Source organism: Triturus cristatus, chromosome 12, assembly GCF_964204655.1.
Source record: "Triturus cristatus chromosome 12, aTriCri1.1, whole genome shotgun sequence".
NCBI lineage: Eukaryota > Metazoa > Chordata > Amphibia > Caudata > Salamandridae > Triturus > Triturus cristatus.
In genome coordinates, this window is record NC_140595.1 from 10,330,103 (window position 1) to 10,350,596 (window position 20,494).

At 44.5% G+C, this 20,494-nt stretch overlaps 1 protein-coding gene across 1 annotated transcript in view; it reads left to right on the forward strand.

Annotated features, from left to right (window-relative positions):
• R3HDM4 (R3H domain containing 4) overlaps nt 1-19,199 on the forward strand; it is a 203,066-nt gene extending 183,867 nt beyond the window's left edge. The window contains exon 8 of the mRNA XM_085638078.1: nt 16,353-19,199. Coding sequence (XP_085494204.1) covers nt 16,353-16,456 — 104 coding nt within the window. The 3' untranslated portion in view covers nt 16,457-19,199. The remainder of the gene's footprint in view (nt 1-16,352) is intronic.
• Nucleotides 19,200-20,494: the final 1,295 nt, after the last annotated feature.

Genomic DNA, 20,494 nt, shown 5'->3' on the forward strand with positions numbered 1-20,494 from the left:
CGCGGAAAAGTTGTGTACAGAACTAACGTCAGTGTGCGTGGGCGCGTCTACGTAGCTCCGACGTCATCACGGCGGCTACGATGCCAGCGACGTACGCGGAGCCGTACGACGACGCCTACCGACGCACAGGGGTACTGCTGACGAAAACTTTCCGGATCCAGCCTGACACCTGGGGCTATTCTAAGGTAAGGAATCTTTCACTAACTAATGTCTCTTACAGATATATCGTTACCAGATATTGCCTTAGCCAATTTGGGGTTGGTGGTAGCCAAACGGGATATAGCTAAATACTGGGGGCCCCGCAACTACCTACACTTATTGAATGGAGGGCAAGTCTTGATCTGTATATGGTTGCGGAACAAGTGACGTACAAGGCTAGGGGCTACCCTCGGAAATTTCGGAAGATATAGGCACCGTGGATAAAGTACTATGATCTGGAGGTGGAAGGGGAAGAGGAGGGAGGGGGACTGGTACCTAGAGGATCGGGGGAGGAGCCTTGAAAGATGAAATGTATGTCTTTACTGTTGATAACCACGAGCACTATAACTGTGAACCTTTCCCCATGTGCGCCTTGATCGTTCAAGCCCATCTACGTATCCACCTACAACGGACATTTTACTTGTACAACTGCCATACAAGTCCATTGTGGATGGACCATCATTGTGCATTGTATATTCATGCCTTGCTTGATGTTTTGTTTCATGTACAAAACAAAATAAAAATATTTAAACAAAAAAAAAAATGCAACAGGTACCCGGACACTTATCAGGTTGTGCTCAGCCACGACTTTGATATGAAAGATAACCATTATAAATCTTTGCTTCATCCTCATAGTCTCAATAGTATCCTCCACATCCATTTCATCTTAAAATTCTACGAAATATCAAGCATCAAACTTCGTAGGACAATAGGCAGTCTGAGCATTTTGGTCGCTGGATTCATCCTCCACTTCTGAGTCCAGAATTTATGTTGGAATGTTTTTCTGTCACTTGTATAGGCGAAAAAGTGGCTGTCATGAAAAATACGGTCTGCGACGATGTGATCGTCAATGGGGTCGTAGTTGATGGAGCTAACATCGTAAGTAAGGACATCTTGGTGTTGACTATTTCAACGTCAACTGAGCTGTCGTAAAGTGATGGTCTGCTCTGCAACAGTGTCTCTGACACTGATGACACTGTTTTCGATAGCAGAGGATTTTTCTGTGATGATGAAAGTATCTGTAGAGGCTGGAAGTCCGTCAGAGAGTCCAACAAGCTTGCTTTTTGTGCCGTTTTTTGTGCAGGCTGTGTTTTTCTGTAGAAGCCCAATTTTTTTGTGTGAGGAAGAGCTGCAGATATTTTAGTTTAAGGTCCACTACAGAAAATATTTAGGTTTTCTTTTTAGCGATGGCTATTTGAAGGAGCACTTTTCAATTAATCATTTCCACAAGAGGAAGGGAATCCCCCTTAGGAGGAGGATGTTTTTCTTGTCCAATAGATTAAGGGTCCGCCTTCTCTCTCTGTTCTTCAGGGTTTTAGAGGGAAGAGTGCTACAAGTGTTACAGTGCGAAGGCATGTGCGCTGTATAAAGGCAATAATAACATTGCTCATATGGGTCATCAGTGTAGATTGTCTTCTGACCATTAGATGAACAAGACTTGAAAAGAGATTTCTTCTGTCAGCCATAATTATTTTTGGAGACAGTTCATAGGTGAAGTGTCTTTCTGGCCCAGAAATAAAATAAAACTTTCCTTAAAAACATCTTCTGTTTGTGTGAAAGCTGAATATGGCTGATACTGTCCCAGGGTAAATCAAAAAAGGTAACAGAGGTTAGAGTGACACTCTTCCTCGGGTCTCACGCAGATAAGAGGTGCAGTAGAAATCAGAGCTACGGTGGTCCCTAGGGGGGGCAGGAGAGCTGGCACTTCCACCTCATTGACTGGAGTTTGGGTTGCTTCAAGTGAGGTGGAGGTGCTACTAAAACACTGTTGTTGAGGCCTATGATCATTTTACTACTATGTAGTGCTATTTTGAGAGGACCGAGGGTGCTTGGCTAGGGTGGAAGTAACTACATCTGTGAGCTTGGTGTGAGGTATGGATCTAAGAGGTGTGAGGGAATTTGAGAGGTACTACGTGTAGTGAGAGATTCGAAGAATGTGAGAGGGGCTGGGAGCTGTCAGAGTAGGATGAGGAAGTGCAAGTGTTGATAACTTGAGCAAGTTTGAGGATCTAAGCAGTTCCATGAGGCAGTGTAAGTAGGTATAGGTGGTGAGAGCTATGCAGGATGTGCAAGAAGCAGGTTTGGTGTGAGCATAGTAGTGAAGGTAGGTATTGGCAGTTGTGGTGGGGTTTTGAAGATCAGAGAAGTGTAATGGAGGACAGATTGTAGTACAGATGACGAGATCTTTGCAGGAGCTAATGGTTTTCATGAGAAATTGAAAGCTACAAGTGGCTGAAAGCTTGTTAAACTTTGGAAATACTTAGTATAGTAGTACAGTTTGCCATGACACCTTTTACTTGAAAGTCCCATCTGCTTCAGACAACCAATGTCTCAAACACTGCTTGCACAACATCTGGACTTGAATGTACAGTGCCTACCTGAAGCATCAAGTAACCAAGTCAGAATTCCTGGTATTTCTCAAGAACAACAAACAAGATTAAGTACAAACCCTGGTTCAATGACATGAAACTTGAGTGGTTCGGACCTCAAATCACACCCGATGCCAAATCACTTGGATTCACTCTGGACGTCAACCTCTCCATCAAGGGACACATGGCTCAAAACACAAAGATTGCCCAGTACCAGCGGTCTCTTCTAAAGAAAGTTGGACGGTTTCCTCAAGAAAGTGACTTTAGATTTGCTAATCAAGCCCTTTTACTCTTGCATTGGGATTTAGTAATACCCTACTCCATGGCCTCACAGTCCCCATATTGGCATCTTATGCATTGCAGCACTTGTCACTCAGGGCCTGGCGAAATATTATTACATCACCCGCATTCTGATGGAACTCCATTGGCTCTCCTTACAGACCTGCATGTCTTAAAAACAAGCTGCATCAATTTACTAAGTCATCCAGCATTCCCTCTTTTTGTGCAAAGAAGCTCACCATGTCTGGTGGTTCTCGGTACACCTGCAGCCAAGTCACCAACGGGCTGAAGGCTAAGAAGTGTAAAGAAAAATCAAGATAACAGGCCCTCTCCGTATATTCACCCAGGATCTGGAACAACTTTCTTGTATACATCAGGACACTGCTCAAATTTGGGAAAGAGTACCTCTTTAAAGAAAACGACATCACAATGCATTAACTCCCAAACCTCATCCTCCTTTGTTATCACTCATTTACTTTGTCTTTGACCATGTACAAAGCTCAACTGCCTTTTGGCTACGTTCACACTATAAAATGACTGTATACATTTGTAAATACAATTACAAGAGGTGCACATAAGGATTATACAATAATGGTTGACCCAATAAAAAATGAAAAACAAAAATAAGGGTTTGAAGGCAGACCACCCTGTGGCCTGAGTATTATGGTGAATGTTTAAAGATTTAAAGTACAGTTGGGAAGCAGAGTGGATGCTGCCAAAGGTAGGAGGGGAATCAGGACAGTGTGCTGTGACACGCTGAGGTGCTTCGTAGGGATGGGAAGTAGATATTGGTGGGGTAATAGCTATGAGAGAGGTCAACTTAGACAGTGACGTATGTGGTGTATGAGAGTAAATACAGGCATGAGAGATGTGGAAAAGGCATAAGGTGCTCAGGAGTTACCGCTCTGGTCAAGGCAACTGAGAAAGTAAGGAAGGCAGTCCACGGCAGAGGCTCAGCAGTGATGATTTTACTGGATTTATCGGCTGCCGTCGATACTGTTGTTCATACCACTCTCATTGGATGCCTAAAGGAAATAGGAGTTGATGGTGTCACCCTAGAGTTTCTCTCCTCCTTTCTCAGTGACATATCTCAAGCAGTAGCGTTAGGGAATTTTAACTCCCTACCTTACACACTGCCATGTGGAGTTCCACAAGGGTCGTCCCTTAGCCCCACGCTTTTTAATATTTACGTAGCAAAACGGTGACCGATCATAAGAAGTTTTAATTTGAAGGTAACTTCTTATGCAGATGATACTCGGCTAATAACAATGACTCGTCAGGCCCCTTAAAATGCTGTAATTGCATCAAGGCAATCAGTGGCTGGATGAGGGGGCACTGTCGGAAGCTTAATGCAGGGAGAACAGAGATTATGGTGTTTGGCAATCCCTCCACAGCCTGGTCCACCAATTGGTGGCCTGATAATTTGCCACAACCACCTCGCCCTGTGGCTAAAGTGAAGAATTTGAGAATCATCATTGATGACAACCTGAACGTGAGCGCGCACATTTCATCAGTCACTTCCGCAGCTTACTATATCATTTAAATGATAAGAAAAATTCTTCCTCTTATTCCAGACAGCCACAGAAAAACTTCAATAACCCTGCTTGTACTTTCTAAACTGGACTTTTGTAATATTCTTTATCTAACTGTGTTAAAAAAACATATGGGTCGACTACAACTAGTTCAAAATGCTGCAGCAAGACTGGTTCTTAATCTTCCTAAATACCACTCCATTAAGCATGGACTTCGCAAGCTGCACTGGCTTCCCATGCGCAGCCGGGCTAAGTTTTAGGCCCTATGCCTGGCCCACAAAGGACTGCATAACTCTGGCCCTGATTTCCTTGGGTCAGCTTTCAAGAGATATAAGCCCAATAGAGATCTCAGGTCGGCCAAGGCAAACCTTTTAGTGGTTCCAACATATAAAAAGATGCATTGGGGCGGCAGCCGTATAGTCCTCACACCATCAAATTCTGGAACAGCCTCCCACCCCACCTCAGAGCTATTCCTTTATTAACATCGTTTAAGAAAGAGGTAAAAACCTGGCTATTTAACATCTAAGTCTCCACTCTCTGACCTCTTCTGATATTGCCAAGACACCTCTGGTAATAGCACGCTTTAAAAATGTCCTAACATAACATAAGTACGCATGGTTTGAGTCATAGAATGACATTTGGAGGAAGAGAGGCAGTACCGAAGGTGAAAGCTGTGGAGGATCTTAGTAGACTTCGTGAGTGCGGAGGAGAGTTTAGGTAAGTTGAGATGCAGGTGGAGAATGTTGCGTTGAAATATTTTTTGCCACAAAAATGCCATCACTTTTTTTGAAGTGCCCTTCTTTGGTGATAAAAAAAAAGCCAAATCTGATCTACTCAGCCTCTGGCTCATGTTTCTGCCTGACCCTTATCTCCATTAGCAATGTCTGACCTATTCTGGGAAGACTGTTAACAACAGAGAAAAACTTCGTCACAATGGGCAAGACAAGAGCCGTTGCGTGTGATCTACCTCTGAGGGGGTCAGAAAAGTGAAAGAGGGGCTCCCTCTACATCTGCTGGCGAAATTTCTCAGAGGACTCTCACAGTGGAAGTTCCTAAAAGAGAGTACACTGTCTCTGTCTAAACCATTTCAGTTCAATGTCGAGAACCATGACATTGAGAACAGCTCTGATGGTAACATCGGTATGATTAAACTTCATCAAGAAGAACTTAAAGAGTAACAGATATTAATGTTGGCGAGGTCAACTTGTTCAGGTGTAATTGAACTATCTAGACGATATTTCTAATGCCCTCTATAGTCAAAGCTTGCCCTGTCCCGCCTGCCTAAGTACAGACTGCCTGAACAGGTTCTCCTTTTTCTCTGCAGATGCATCACTCTATTTTGTGATCACAATTCTGTGTTTATATCTCTAGTCAGAAGATCATATGCTACCGCCCCCACTTCCCCAGTGCCACTTGTATTCTGCAGCTCATCAGTAGTATCTATTCAAGCTGCAAGGCCCACTGGCCAGAGCCAGACTGTCTGCCTTTCGATAGATTTTCTTTTAAGCTGTGGTGGTCTCTAATTGGATGATCAGCGTGGTAGCAGACTGAAGATTTAGTCAAGGACTATACTTCCATGTTCCCTTCCCAGAGGGAATATTCCTAGCTGTGCCTCACAGGCTTAAACCATAAGCTCAATGATGGGTACATTCCATTCCATTCTCTGGAAACTCTTTATTTGGTTGTCAACTCGACTAAGAAATGAAACATTAGATGAATGAAGTGGAATCCAGAGAAGAGAAAGAGTACTGAAAACACCAACACAGGTCAAATGAGAAATCACTTCTACCATGAAACTTGACTGCTTCAAGCATCACCTTGTCCCCAGCAGCAACCGCCTCAGTAGCAATATCATCTATAAAAGCAAAAGCACCAGAACAGTGGAGGACAACCCCTTGCTGCAGATGAAGAGAAGCCACTGGATAAAGAAAGATCTTCTCTACACAGGATATTTACTATTTGTGAAATTGATCAGACCTGTTAGCAAGAATAGGGGATAATGGGATCCTGCGAGGAGTTCCTTTAAAGAAGCATTGTCCGCTTTCCAGCCTGTAAAGGCTATGGTCTACACTCTGTCCGTTACCCATCATTTTCCTTTAAAAAAATCAAAAAGTTCTACAAAAATAGTCTATAATAGCCGGAGGATATGCTACCAAAGGTGTTCTTTATTTTTACAAATTTGGTTTTGTAAATAATACTTGTATAGGTGTGTCTGTTTTGAAACTGCTCTGGAGTCTGGCGGCACTAGAGAACTAGTATTGTTAATAAGAAGCTATTCCTTCTGTTTGATAAGTTGCAGAGCCTGGTACCTAAGACAGAAAGAGCGAGCACAGTTTGTTTTCCCTCTGATAGTGGTCATTTTCCGCAGAAGAACCTCTGTTGGAGAAACATACTGTTGTTAGAAAAGTGCCCTTTGACATAAAAAAGACCAGTGCACATTACATAACCCTACAAGTCGAAACCTTTTGTGAATAAGTAGGCAGTACGGCATGCGTAGTGCAGCGGTGGCTGAAGAGACGATTACTGCTATAGACTGTGATCATCTGCTTTCTATACCCATTAAAATCTTACTCGGAGCGGCATGGGGAGTCGGATAAACATCCGCTGGATTAATACTGCATGCAGGTAGCCTGAGTCAGCATGGCGAGTGAGCCATCAGCGCTAACACCTGAACATAATATTAAGCAAGCACAGGCATTGTTGCAACCAAGATTTGTTGCAGTGGAGGGACTGGGATCCTTGGAAGGCTGCCAAAAATGGAGTGCCGCACACGATACTGGGATCAAATGCAGTACTCTTTGTTGTTCGAGGTTTCAGTTTGAGGTTATTCAGAGCCATCCAATCAGAAATGCCATAGAGGAATCTTGCAAACGGATCAGAAGATGTTGCCTCTGGACTACCCAGTCACATCATAATCTAGTGTTGTGTATAAAGTTGTAAAATAGCAGACTGTAAAGGTGGCTGAGTTTGACGAGAGGCAATGACAAATGCTATAAAATAAAGATGAGGCAGACTTGAGTGGGGCACTGAGAAAAGAAACAGGCTTAAAAGCATTGGGTGCAAAATTCCCCAGATGGGGAGGCACAGTGATGAGAAATAAAAAGAGATAAATGTTGACATTTAAAACATTATTCCTAAAAGACGATATGCATCGAACTGACAATATTTTCCTTCTTTATTTAAAGACAACCAATTAAATATAATAACTTGAAGGTACTCATGATTAAAAACACTTATTTCAACTGCCCCAAAAAAAGCTGCCAATGATTGACCCTTGGCATTCGTCTACATTTCTAGGAATTCCGGCTCTGCCCCTTTAAAGTTTCCAGAAGCTACCCTGCACCAAAAGGCACAGAAGGGCCTCTGAGGAAGTTAGTATTCACCACTGCGTGAGCTACCAACACTGACCAGAGTCCGCTCATTGTAGGCTTAATTTTCCGTGGAAAACAACTCTCTAATTCTGTTTTTTCTAGAAGTAGAACATTTCTTTTTCACTTTTTTTTTTACCATTATGGACATCGTTTCTACTGCCTTTAAACTGACTATGCTGGATTTGGTAAAGTTGCCTCCTGTGGTAGAAAGATAAGTGCATATTGTTTACAAGTTTATTTTATAAAAAAATAGAAAAGTTTTAAAGAAAATCATAATTGCATGCTATAAAATAATTTCTAAACTAAAAATGTCTGCTTAGGCTCAGCAGCACTTAGTTTAGAGTAAGGACTGTACTTGTTATGTTAATTCAAATGTTTCTGAGATAGACTGTAAATTGCAGCCTATGTTTATTTAACAGTACATTGCATTACATTTTCCACACAGCGACAAAATGCACATTGAAACAGTACTCCAGCATCTCACATATAATCTTAAGTGCCTAGAATAATATATTGGGGCAAGATATCTGTCTTGGTCCATTTCTGGGCTGCAGATGTTGATGCAAAGATGTTTGCTGATTCCAGTGAATTTACGTGATTGCTTCTTCGCCTATTATAATTGGTCCACGCTTGCGGATCAATTGGGGGACACATGATGCTTAAATGAACAGTCTGAGTCCCCTACTGGTTGTGTCGTATGGCAGATGCCTATAATGGTCTATCACTGATATGGCACCTTTAAATTTATCTAGTGTTGTATTTATATTTTGGCAGGTGTGTAGTGCCTTGTTTTGGTGTCCAAGCTCTCCTCCACAAATGAGTAATGAATAGAGAGACTGCAAGGAAAGTGCAGATGCATGTGCTGAATGGTGGGGGGCACGCTTCATTGGAGAGACCCATACACACATTGATTGGGACTGGGGGGGTGTTTTTTAGACAATCTCTTTGATAGTGGCCTGTAGCAAAAGGAATGTGTTTCATCAGTTGCAGGTTGCAAGGTTGTCTACTCATCAATTCACATACTTATCCATTTATCTTTAAATGCCAACAAGTTGGCTCATAATGCCTTGATTAGTGTAGTTTCCCGGCATAAACATCTACTGTGTGTTCCACTTCTGTGTACCCGAGTTGTGGACTGCTACTCATGTTTTGTTTGTACCAGCCGTTTGTTCCCAGGCTTGGCACGTGCCACATTTCTGTCTTCCTGTGCACTCAACTGCCGGCTTCCTCTCATAGAGGTTCTGTGTGAGAATATTTTGCTTCCGCCTGTGCAGTATTTGGACCCCTCTGTACACAAACATTATGGGCACTAGAATGAGGGACACAGGCCACTTGACTGGAACTGAATGTAGGCATCTGTCCAATATTTATTATTGAGTCCGTTCTGTATCGCCAAACAGATGGTCATTCATAGACTCAACCCGTTTGACTCTGAATACTGACCCAAAAAAATAGGCAGAACATCAGAATTGTTAAAATTCTCACAGCACTGAAATGGCTTCACGGGATAAGGATGGGTCCTCTTCTGCTGCTGAAAGTACTTGAACCATTTGCTCACTGATAGTTGTTTTAATTGTTACTGGTGGTAGCAGCTCAGGCTTCTCATGAAAAACACCTTCAGCCATCACTGAAACCGCAAAGGACATGTGCGGCCTTTTGATCATGGAAAGATCATCCTTGTCATCAAGGATGGTGAAGGCAATTAGACTTGCATGAGGCTAAGGGCCATGCTGGCTTGACTGCCACCTCTAGTTCCTAGTCTTCTGCAGCTCTCAGTGGAGGTTTCCATAAATGTCCTTCATAAGAACTACAGATTTTAGACTAAATAAAAGTGTACATCTTTGTACCAGTACACTTGTTTGCAAAAGTGAATCCCGCCCATAATTCCTAATCTATTCAGTTATCCAAAAATGTACCACACCTTGCATCTACAACTCCACCTTAAAAAAAAAAAGAGACACAGCATGATTCTTGGAGCAACTGAGCATTTCAAAAGAGCACATTCTAGAGCACTTGGCAGTTGCTTTGACTGTGCAGTTTGAATTCTCTAGAACAATTTATGGACCTTCTTCCAATGGATTGCAAAGAAGACTTCTGATGGATGCTTGTAACTGCATATTCTCCACCTTGTGAATATATCCCAGGAGTCAGCCTGGATCCAGAAACTTTAAAGCAGTACTCCTGCATGCTGTTAGGTGGAGTTGTGTGGCTCCATGCCGATGTCGGTCCACTCCGTAAGAGACAAGCGGAACCACATGTAAATGCCACCCATTCGAACTGACATCTGTTTCTTTCTTTCCATGCCTTCAGATTCTAACCCGGAACTTCTCCTTGGTCTTCGACTTCGAAACCATAAATTTACACTACAAACTTGCAAGTGTATGTGGGAACATGTCATCCCATAAGGCAACAGTGTTCAAACAATGTAGAGACTGTCACAACCCCAGATCTGTGATGACTTTGTTCAGATGAACCGAAAGACCATACAGGACTGCAAGGCCAACACTTACATCACCAAACAAAAGAAGACTCCACAATGTGACTGGTCAAATTTCAAAGGAAGGTCCTGTTTTCGCAGCAGATCATCAGCGTGGTTGAAGCCTTGGGTAAGTCCAAGAGAAAGTATAAGAAGTCTACACGCAAATTGGCCTTTTACCTGCTGCTCACATGCTCTAGATTGGCGTGAGGTTATCAGTGTGCTTCCTGTTCTCGCTCCTGATCTCCATTGGAGTCCATTCTGAATTTAGTTCTGGGGCACCCAGTGTTTACCAGTCTGTTGGTGACATTGCAGAAGGTAGAGGCATTCAGACAGGCCAGGCCATGCATTGCATTTTCAGGGCTTTACCGGCTGTCTCTGGTTCCCACTCGGGCCCAAAGATCTGCAGGGGCCTCCAGTCAGATTTCTGCTGGCGAGTCTGTCCTAAGCGCAGTCTGTAGACTTTGAACCGGCATCAGGTTCAGCACCGGCTCTAGTGCCACTCCCTTGTCATGTTCCCTTCCATATCGATGCAGACACCAGTGTAGGATTTATAGCCTATTGATCTATTCAACTCCAGACCGGATTCGCCATAACCTCTGTCGAGGCCGCATCTGGCTGCGGCCGCCACACAGCCAACACTCAAGCCATCCAATTCTGACCCCTTGCCATTACCACATGGTAGGGCTTAAGCTTTACACAATCTTTTTGGCACTCACTAGGACAATGACACTTATTATGAAGGGGATTGTTGTAACCCACTGTATGAACAGGATAACTGGTATGAAGAACTCCCAGATGCTAGAGGTCTGGTTTCTGGATACTTCTCCAGATACTAGCCTTGTACCCCCCACCTCCCACCTTCCTACTACAGAGGGAAACATCTCCTTTGCAGTCATTACTGAGAATAGATGAAGTCTTAGACCTACAGCACCCCACTGTGGTGGTTAAAACTAACATTTTAACTGCGATAGTTCAGGCTGGTCAATCCCCTACAGAAATTTTATTATAGCCTTATAGCCCGATTCGAGGGGTATACCGGTTGTTAAAGGCCCTGAACCGGAGTTATAGGCCCAAGCCAAATGCAAGGGCCAATAACGAGGGAGAGGACCTTTAACAACCGGTATAGCCTGAGGCAGTAGGGCTATTAGAACATTCCACTCACTAAGGGTATAATGTTCTAAATTAAAACGGGAGAAACGTGAAGACAAGCATATGAATTTTGGAGCTCTGGGTTTATACCAGACATGGACCTCTCAACATTCCTATTGTTCTAATGCAATGTAATGAGACTCTTATAGACACCTTTTTGGGCACTTGGACAAAACCATGATCAAGGCCGTCTGCTAGCAGGAAAGTTGCTTATCTCTGTCATCATGCACCAGACAACCCAGCCTTTCGTTGACAATATCCAATGCCAGAGAGCTTGGTAGTACCGGTGTCTGCCTGCAAAGTAAATCCTAACTCCTTTCCTATATTTCCACCTGATCTGGAATCAAATTGGATAGACACATTTTGCAAGCAGATTTTCTTCTACAAGAGCCTTGCTCTGAGGTCAGTAGGTGGCAGCCGTCTTCTTGACTGCTACTCCTATGCCCTTTGGGTCATGGTGGCATATGTTTTACCGGCTCTTCCGGTCACCTTTGAACTACTTGCACTCTTCTCTTTACTCAACCTGTCTATGATGATTGTGATGTAGCAAAAGTGACAATATCTGGCTTGGAAATGAGCGACTGCTGGGGCTGAGCAATGGGCACCAGTGTGGTACTTCAACATCATGCCTGAATGAGCTCTACATGCTTCGCCGAGGATGTCCAAGCATCCTTGATGGACATGCCTTTTGACGGTTCTCGCTTCTTTGGTAACAAAGCTGACTTGACCTAGGAACAGTTTAAGGAGAGTAGAGTTTTGATTCTATGCCTTTCCTCCAGAGCAGTGTCCAGAACATTCAGGCTTTAATCCTGATGTTTCAGTCTTCTTCCTGGATATGAGCGTGGGTCACTCTGAGGCTCCTGGAATTGTTGGCTTCCTGCATTCTGCAGCTCGTGCATGCCAAGGGGCACATGTGGGCTCTGCAGTGGGACCTCAAATGCCAGTGGGCAAAGCATCATGGGAATGTGTCAATTGTATCCAGATTTTGGAGGAGACTGCAAAAGACCTGCAGTGTTGGCTGCTGAACTGCAATTGGGTCAGTGGCAGACGCCTCGCCGTACCCCATCCAGACCTAGCAAACAGCTGATGATGGTCGAGGATGCATCACTGCTGGCTTCTGAAGGCCATCTGGAAGAGTTGGAGATGACAGATGGCTCATTAAAATGTTTGACTCCACATCAATTTGTTGGTGTTTAGGTTGAATTGTTGCATTTGAGGGTAATTCGTTTGGCATTGAAGGCTTTCCTACCCACTATCAGAGGAAGGCAGGTGCTCACAAACAACACCGCCATGTGGTACTGCAACAAGCAGGATGTGGTGGGATAATAAATAGCATTTGCACCCGGAGGTGGAACAGGACATCTTCCAGCAATGTGGAGAACCCTGGTTTTATCTTTTTCCCCCACTGCTGAGGTTGTGTAATGCCAATCTACAGAGGAGCTCTGGACTCCCCTATGCCTTCCCATCACTGCTCCCCCTTCAAGTGTTGATAAAAATCAGGAACTACAGAGCCCAAGCCATCCTAGTGGCACTATATCGGGTCAGGAGAGTGTATTACCCAGAACTCCTGGGCATTTAGCATCTGTCCTCCGATCAGGATGCCACTTTAGGAGGATCTCCTGTTTCAGCAGTAGAATAATGCATCCAGACCTGCGCAGTTTGCATCTCCATGCTAGATGAATGAGTGGTGACATTTTACCTCCTTCGACCTTAATCCCGAGGTAGTTGATGTCATTTTGGAAAGCTGGCGTCCTTCCACAAAATCAATGTATGCCAGACATTGGGACAGTTTGTGGATAGGTGGGGTAACCGTCAAATTGACCTATTGGAGGCAAAGTTGTCTGAAGTTTTGCTATTTTTCCTGTGCCTGGCCCAGCAAAGGTTTACTTCAGCCACTTTCAGCTTTTTTGTAGTTGCTGGATCAGCCCTCTTATTTCAGTTGCCTGGTGTGATGAGATTTCTGAAAGGTTTGCAACATTTATTTCCCCCCAAACCATTTTTGATGCCACAGGAGGACTTTAACTTAATCCTTACCTTTTTGACGTGCCCCCCTTTTGAGCTACTGCACATTTGTGGATACTTCTCATCACCATAACTTGGACTAACCATGTGAGCAAGCTGCAGGCTCTGGTACCCACCCTATACAATATATTTTCCGGAAAACTTGGTGATAGGTACCTTATCATCCTTTCCCCCTAAAGTTGTCACTCCATTTCATGTCAGGCAGGCTATCCCACTTCGGTATTATTTGCTTCACATCATCCCTCTAAGGTGGAAGAGTTACTCCTTTTTAATATCTAGATGTAGGTAGACTGTATAAGCTGTGTAAAGACACGTTGAGGACACTGATTGTGATGAGGGAACCTGTAAGACTGTCTTAAGGATGCTAGCGATGGATAGTGACGTATAAAGACATGAAGTTGGAGCTGGCAAATGGACAGGGGATTATCAGCAGATGGATAGGGATGCAAGAGTGTGTTGGAGATGCCATCAGGGAGTATTAGAAATTCCTGCCCGCGGATTGGGGGGGGTTTGTAGATGATTTGGGCGATACTGCAGGCGGCTAGGGATGTGAAAGTGTATTGGTGTTGCTGGAAGTTGGATAAGGGCTTGAGCGGCTGAATTGGGGATGCCAGCTGATGGATGTGATGGTGTATTGGAGATGCCAGCAGATGGGTGAGGGTGTATTCTTGAGATGTTGGCAAAGGAATGGGGTGTGAGCGTGTATTGGAGATCCTAACTGAGCTAGAGGTGTAAGACATGCTTGAAGTTTCTGAATAGGTTGTGTGAAACTTGTTGGGGATGGTTATAGAGCAGAGGTTTTGGAACTGGGGGCTGAATTGATCCCGGGCTCTGTCCAAGAGGAGCATGTATTCTTCTTCTAGGGAACGGAGGCAAACATCGTGCTTTATTCAGTCCTGTGTTTTTAGTGAAATTCAACGGAGTGGCAGTGAGCTACTTTGTAATGGGTAATCAGTTATGTGTTTTCCTTCATGTCCGGGCCTGGAAGTATGTGTCAACGTGGAGAGTTAATGGAGGACTCCAAGTAACCTGCATTCTCCTACCCCGTCGGCCCCACTGTGGATTCTTTTACACTTTGAGCCCAGGCTTCTGCTAGCATGATGGCAGTTATAAATTGAATGCCATTTTTAAAACGGATAACTGACCATAACTGCAACATTTAAATTGTGAAATATGCTCAGAGCTGGCAGTGTTTTAAAATAATTATGCGAAAATGTGATTGTGAGACCCAGATGTTTTCTTTTCTTTTTCACAAGTCGGTGTGGAGTTAATAAGTTTGAAGACCATTGTAATGAAGGATGAGGGGGCAGTGGGACTCCGTCTTGAGGATACTGGGCTTGAATAAGGAGGTGTAAGGACATGCTGAGGATGCTGCCAGAGTGCAAAGGGACTGTAAAACCTTTGGCAGTGCTGCAAACGGGAAGAGGAGCACGAAGATGTTTGTGACAGAAACATATCTGGTTGTGAAGCTGTGCTGAGGGTACTGCAAATGGTCAGAAAAGTGTGAAGATTATGACAGAGGGAGAGGGGGAATTATGTTGGTCTAATGGCAGAGATATATAGGAGTGAATATGATGCCAGAATGATATGGTGTTTTGAAGATGCTCTGAGCATGCTGGCCAGACAGAAGGAGATGAGCAGGGAGTGTGAGACAGTCATAAGTATGATGGAGAACAGTATGAAAGTGTTAGAATATAGTTACCATGCAGCTAGAAATGTGGAGGTTGATAGAATGATGTTGGTGGAAGGATGATAGAGAGGGAAGGGAGAGAGCGTCATGGGTGTACCAGCAGGGCAATCGGGGTTGAGAGGGAAGGGAGAGGTTCTATTGAATATGGTAGAGATGGATAGGTCAGGATAAATGGACATTAGGGCAGCTGGCAGAGAGACAGAAATGTGGACACTGCTTATGGTAAAGTTGCAGTAAAGTCTGAAGAGAAATGGGTTGGTGATAGAGGGATGGTGATGCTGGCAGTGATATAACTGAATGTAGGCTTGAGGGTGCAGACAGAAGGGCAGTTGAGTTTTGAAGACTTGGAGGTGCTGACGAAGTGGTGGGTAAATCTGTACTCACGTGGGTGCGGAGAGGGGTAGGGACGTCTGTAGGCTTGCAAGTTTAGGCAGAGGGGTAGGGAAGTCTGTAGGCATGTGGGGGCTCACAAAGGAATAGGAATGTCTCTAAGCTTAGGGCTGCTGTCATAGGGATGGGTGGGGAAGTCTGTAGGCTTGTGGGGCTGTCAAAGGGTTAGTGAAGACTGTGGGTGCTACCGGAGAGATAGGGTGTCTGGCACCTGTCCCAGGAAAGAGTGATAGTGTAAAGAGATGCCACTGGTGTCGGAGAGAAAAGTAGCTCTAAAGATATTATGAAATGTTACCACAGGCACAGAGACATATGAAGATATCTGAGGCGGTGGGGGGGCATGGGGAGTCTGCAGGCGCTGACTGAAATAAGGTAGTCTGTAGGTATGCATGTGGTGGCAGAGGGTTACAGAAGTTTAAAGGCTTTCGGGTGTTGACAGAGTGATAGGGAAGTCTTTAGTTAGGCATGCAGGTGCAAACAAAGTGATGGGTAATTCTAGGCTTGCGATTGGCCGGCAGAGTGATAGGGAAGTCTGTTGCCATGTTGTTTCTGGCAGACGAAATAGAGCATCTGTAGCCACTGATGGGTTACGCTCAATGGTAAGGGAGACTGAAGACATACGTTGCTAACAGAGGGATATGAAAATGTCTATAGATCCCAGGTGAGCAGTATGATGCCTTGAACATTGTGTACCTGTTGTGCTACCTTCTGTTCCATGTCACACAATTCGCTGACACCTAGCATGCTGCCTGCAGGATCATTTCTGGTAATGAACAGCTCTCCTCATAGTCCTCCTTGGTGGTCTCTTGGTAGGAGTCTAGCTGCCATGTACCATTGGTTTCTAATTTCCTTTGGCATGTTTATCATTACAAGGTTCTGACCATGAAGGCAAGCGTCGGATGATGGTGAGCAACAAGCATGGCGTCTTCTTGCCCCCTGAGCTGCTGCTGTCTGCCTACTTGGGACGGATGAGTTGATGCCTACTGGATTCGATCCCCTTCTCCGCCTGGTGTCCCTATCCCATGTCCCTTTACTTCACCTACAGGACACGCCAGTCCATCAGTGGCCATGGCTCAGCTATGGGTCAACCGCTGGCCCCATCTGCAGGCCTTAGCGAGAGAGGACCCATGTCCTGCTTCGTTTAATTTATTGTGTGGATCATATTTTATCAATGTGCGTGTGTCAACAGGTTTGTGTTACCGAATGTGGCTGGCAGGGGCTCTCTTAATTTGCTTTGCTTGTTTATCTGGGGAACATGAATCGAAAGTGTGACTAATCCTCTTCTTCAATGCCATTTAGTTGGCATAAAAGCTCTTATGTTGATGGTTGCTCTGTAAAGGCAGCACTCCGCTCTCTAATGCACAACCCCACTTCAGTAAAGTCTTCCTGGACAATTCTCTCAGTTTCTGTGATTTGATGCAAGGCGGTTGATCATTACTTGAAATGTGCTGTAGGGCAGAGGTGATGAATGCCACATCGATCTTGCGTCTTTGAAGTTCCTAATGGATATGGTTGTCTATCTTCGACATAAAAACACTGCTTTTGCTGATGAGTTATGTCAGAAAATGCCATGGATTGGGTGGGTGTCGAAGCTCACCTTTCCTCCCCTTGGTCTTTTGTTTCATAGCAGGATCGGTGCCAAGAGGCTGACATAAGTGCAACCAACACCTCCTTAAAGCCAATGTGTGTGCTCTGAAATCTGTGGCCTTAACTCCCTGAATGGGAGAGCAGTGTGTGGTTACGCTAGGTGTGCTTCACAACCAGCGTTTTTGCTTCTAGGTTTATGTTACTAGAGGTTTTATCTCACTTCCCACACACCACCCTTGTATTCATCAGTGAGGCAGTGTTATTGTGTCAGTGTGGAAGTGGTTTTGTTACACTTGATGGAACTACAGAAGATTCTATCTCATCAGCAACCATGTTGGTTGTGTACTCTGATAACATTGCTATAAGAATAATAATCTGCAGAAACATTTTCACTGGAGAGTATCAGGACATGGTACTGACTCTTGTGATCCTTGACTCGAAGCACAGTGTCTAGGGTGGCTTTAAAAGGAAAAGTGCTGAGGCTGAGTGACCATCTGAAAGGATTAATGACTCCACCTGTGCGATGTGTTGCCCTCTTGTGTTTAATAAAGCTTGGAAAGGTTTAAACATTACCAAAGATGTTGAAATCTTTGAATGTTATTAGAGATACCAAGACAATCCAGATGGTTATTTGTGGGATTCACCAATGCTAATGCATCAATCTAGATGTCCTAAAGGAATGTCTAATAATTCCTCCACTGGTTACAGCAATCTGTCCCTTCCTTGTGAGAAGGTTTTCTAGTTTGTTGGACTGCCTCTGTATACCAGAGCCTGGTCACCTCTTTCAGCAGAGAGGCTACTAAAATGGCAAACATTTCTACTACCCCTGCACTGCAGCACTTCTCCATCTATGCTACTAGTGACCGGATGGGACAGATATTGGTGAGGCAGAAAAGATTGCTGAATTGTTTTCCCTTGTTGTTACCTGCTATGGAACTCACTGGTTCAACACCAGGGTCCATGCCTGGGTCTTATCAGGCCTTAACGAGTAAAGACTGTGCTTGGGCATAATAGTATTCATGGCAGGAGGCCATCAGTCTTGGATGGTGAATGGACAGGGATTGACCTCCGTCTGCAGGTGGACATCATGTTAAAGAGACTGCAGTACCAAGCTGCAATTGCACTTTAGCATATCTCCTGGTGTTCTGCGTGGCTGTGGTTGGACAGTGGGGAATTCTATGTGAATGGACCACTGATCTCTTACTTGTGGCTGGATATTGGGACTTCTTATCTGATGAAGGAATCAGTCAGTGTGCGTGATGGGATATCAGGATGTCCTGTCTCGGAGACCCTGATACTGTGAGGTGTCACTAGCTATTGGAAGTAAGCTCCCTCCATTTTGCAACATTAAACAAACTAATTGCCCAAATATGGTGCTAGGAGACTGGCTTACTAACCGCGAGTATCTGCAGTGTCAAAACACTCATCCTATTGGGCAAAACACCTTGAAGCCGTCCGGTTTAGTGCTTTGTTAGTGCTCCAGTCCTCTGATAGCTAGGATATGCACCAGAGCAGTGTAGGATAATCCACTTCTGAGTCAAGTAGTATTTTTGGCCTTTGCTGTCCCAACTTCCTGCTATACCTGAGAGCGCTCCGGAATATTACAGTGGGACAAGACCTTGTGACAAACATTTGCTGCGGATTGTTCAACTGTCTGGTGCAGCCAATTGCACCTTAGAGGCGGATGCTGTTTGTAGCAGATGTGATTTTTGTTAAATTGCAATAATTTGTTAACCTTCATTTCCTGGCATTCTTACCGAAATAATTAAGATTGACCTCCCCTGCCACCACTGGTGCTACTTAAGAGGCGTTTATGCAGGTTTCCCGATTTAGCGCAAGCCAGTGTGTGGCCTTGTGACCTCATTTTGTAAGTTCTGCTACTGGATGAAGGCACGGGTCACTTCGATTTACCAGCTAAGTTTGATTGAGTGACAGTGGCGAATGAATACATTGTCTGCTCTTCACATCGTTTTCAGCAGAGCATGAAAGTGAATCAAGAAGGTAAAAAAAATTAAATGCCCATTCGGTGCAAGCATGAAAAAAAATAAAGGGTCATATCTGTTAGACCCTATGATACTATCATATAACATTTGTATGTTGTATTTTTATGCATATTAAATATACATACATGTCTCTGTGTCCATTTTTTTTTCTTTTGTAAGGATGGCACTTTTCATTCATGAGATCTTCCTTGAGAGAGTTTAAAACATTTAATAGCTAATTTCATGTTCAGTACCCACAGCTTGCACTCTCTCTCTATATATATATATATATATATATGTGTGTGTGTGTGTGTGTGTATATATAAATATAAACACACACACATACATAAATATACATATCCGCATTTTCTGCAGGTGCCAAACTGCATCTAGGAATTTCGAAGCACTACTTTCCCACCAGCACGACGTAGTGCTGATCACCTGTAGCCATGGGCCACTGGGGCTTCATTGGTGGCTACGTTCTGAAATCCTTACCTTCGAATAATCCCGAGGCATTAGAAAGGATCCGGGAATGTTTTGTGAGCAGTACCTCTGCACGCCGGTAGGTGGCATCATTCGACTGCGTGGCGTCGTCTGCACTGAAAGTGACTTATGCTATGCCTATATAGGCGCCACCCCAGCGTGTTGTCAGTTTTTTTGTTTCCACACAGGTTAGCGCAGATCCAGAAAAGAGCTATCACTAGTCTTTTTTTGACTGACCTTTTTTCGACTTTTTGTCGATATTTTTTTGAAACTTTGTCTCCTGGTGCGTCAGGAATGTCAGCTAGGAAAGCTGGTTTCAAACTCTGTGGCACCTGTCACCGACAGATGTCAGTGACGGACCCACATTTTGTGTGCCTCTGGTGTTTGGCGCACGACCACGATGCCAAGACCTGTGTCAATTGCCTCACCATAAGGCCTTGAGAAATCGGTCCCTCAAGCACCTCACCACGGCTACGATCAGGATCTTGGTCGAAAGTAGGGTCCTCAGATCAGTCGCAGAGCCACTCCAGAAACTCGTCGTCACAGTTGAGGTAGTCTGCAAAATCGGGTTGAGTCCTACAGGCATTAGAAGAGCAACAAGTCGAAGAGATTTTTGTTTTTGCCTCATTCGTCTAAGTCATCTAACAAGACGAGGGAGTGGCATTCAAGGCCTAGCTCTGTGGTGTAACCTGTGCCATCTCCATGCCTCCCAGAGTTTCCAGGAGCCTGAGTGACCCCCGCCCAGTTACACAAATGTTAAGGCCATGTACCTCATATTTGGGCTGGTGCGGGAGTGGCCCCTACTGGTCTTCTGATGGCGGGTTCACCCCATTGTGCCAGGCTGGCCCCTTGGATCCGGCGATGGATCTGGAGCGGCGCTGATCGAGCCACCTCGGCCTTTGCTGGCGATGGCTCCAGTCCCAGTGCACCCCACGTCAGGGCCGTCCCCATCGTCATGCCTGT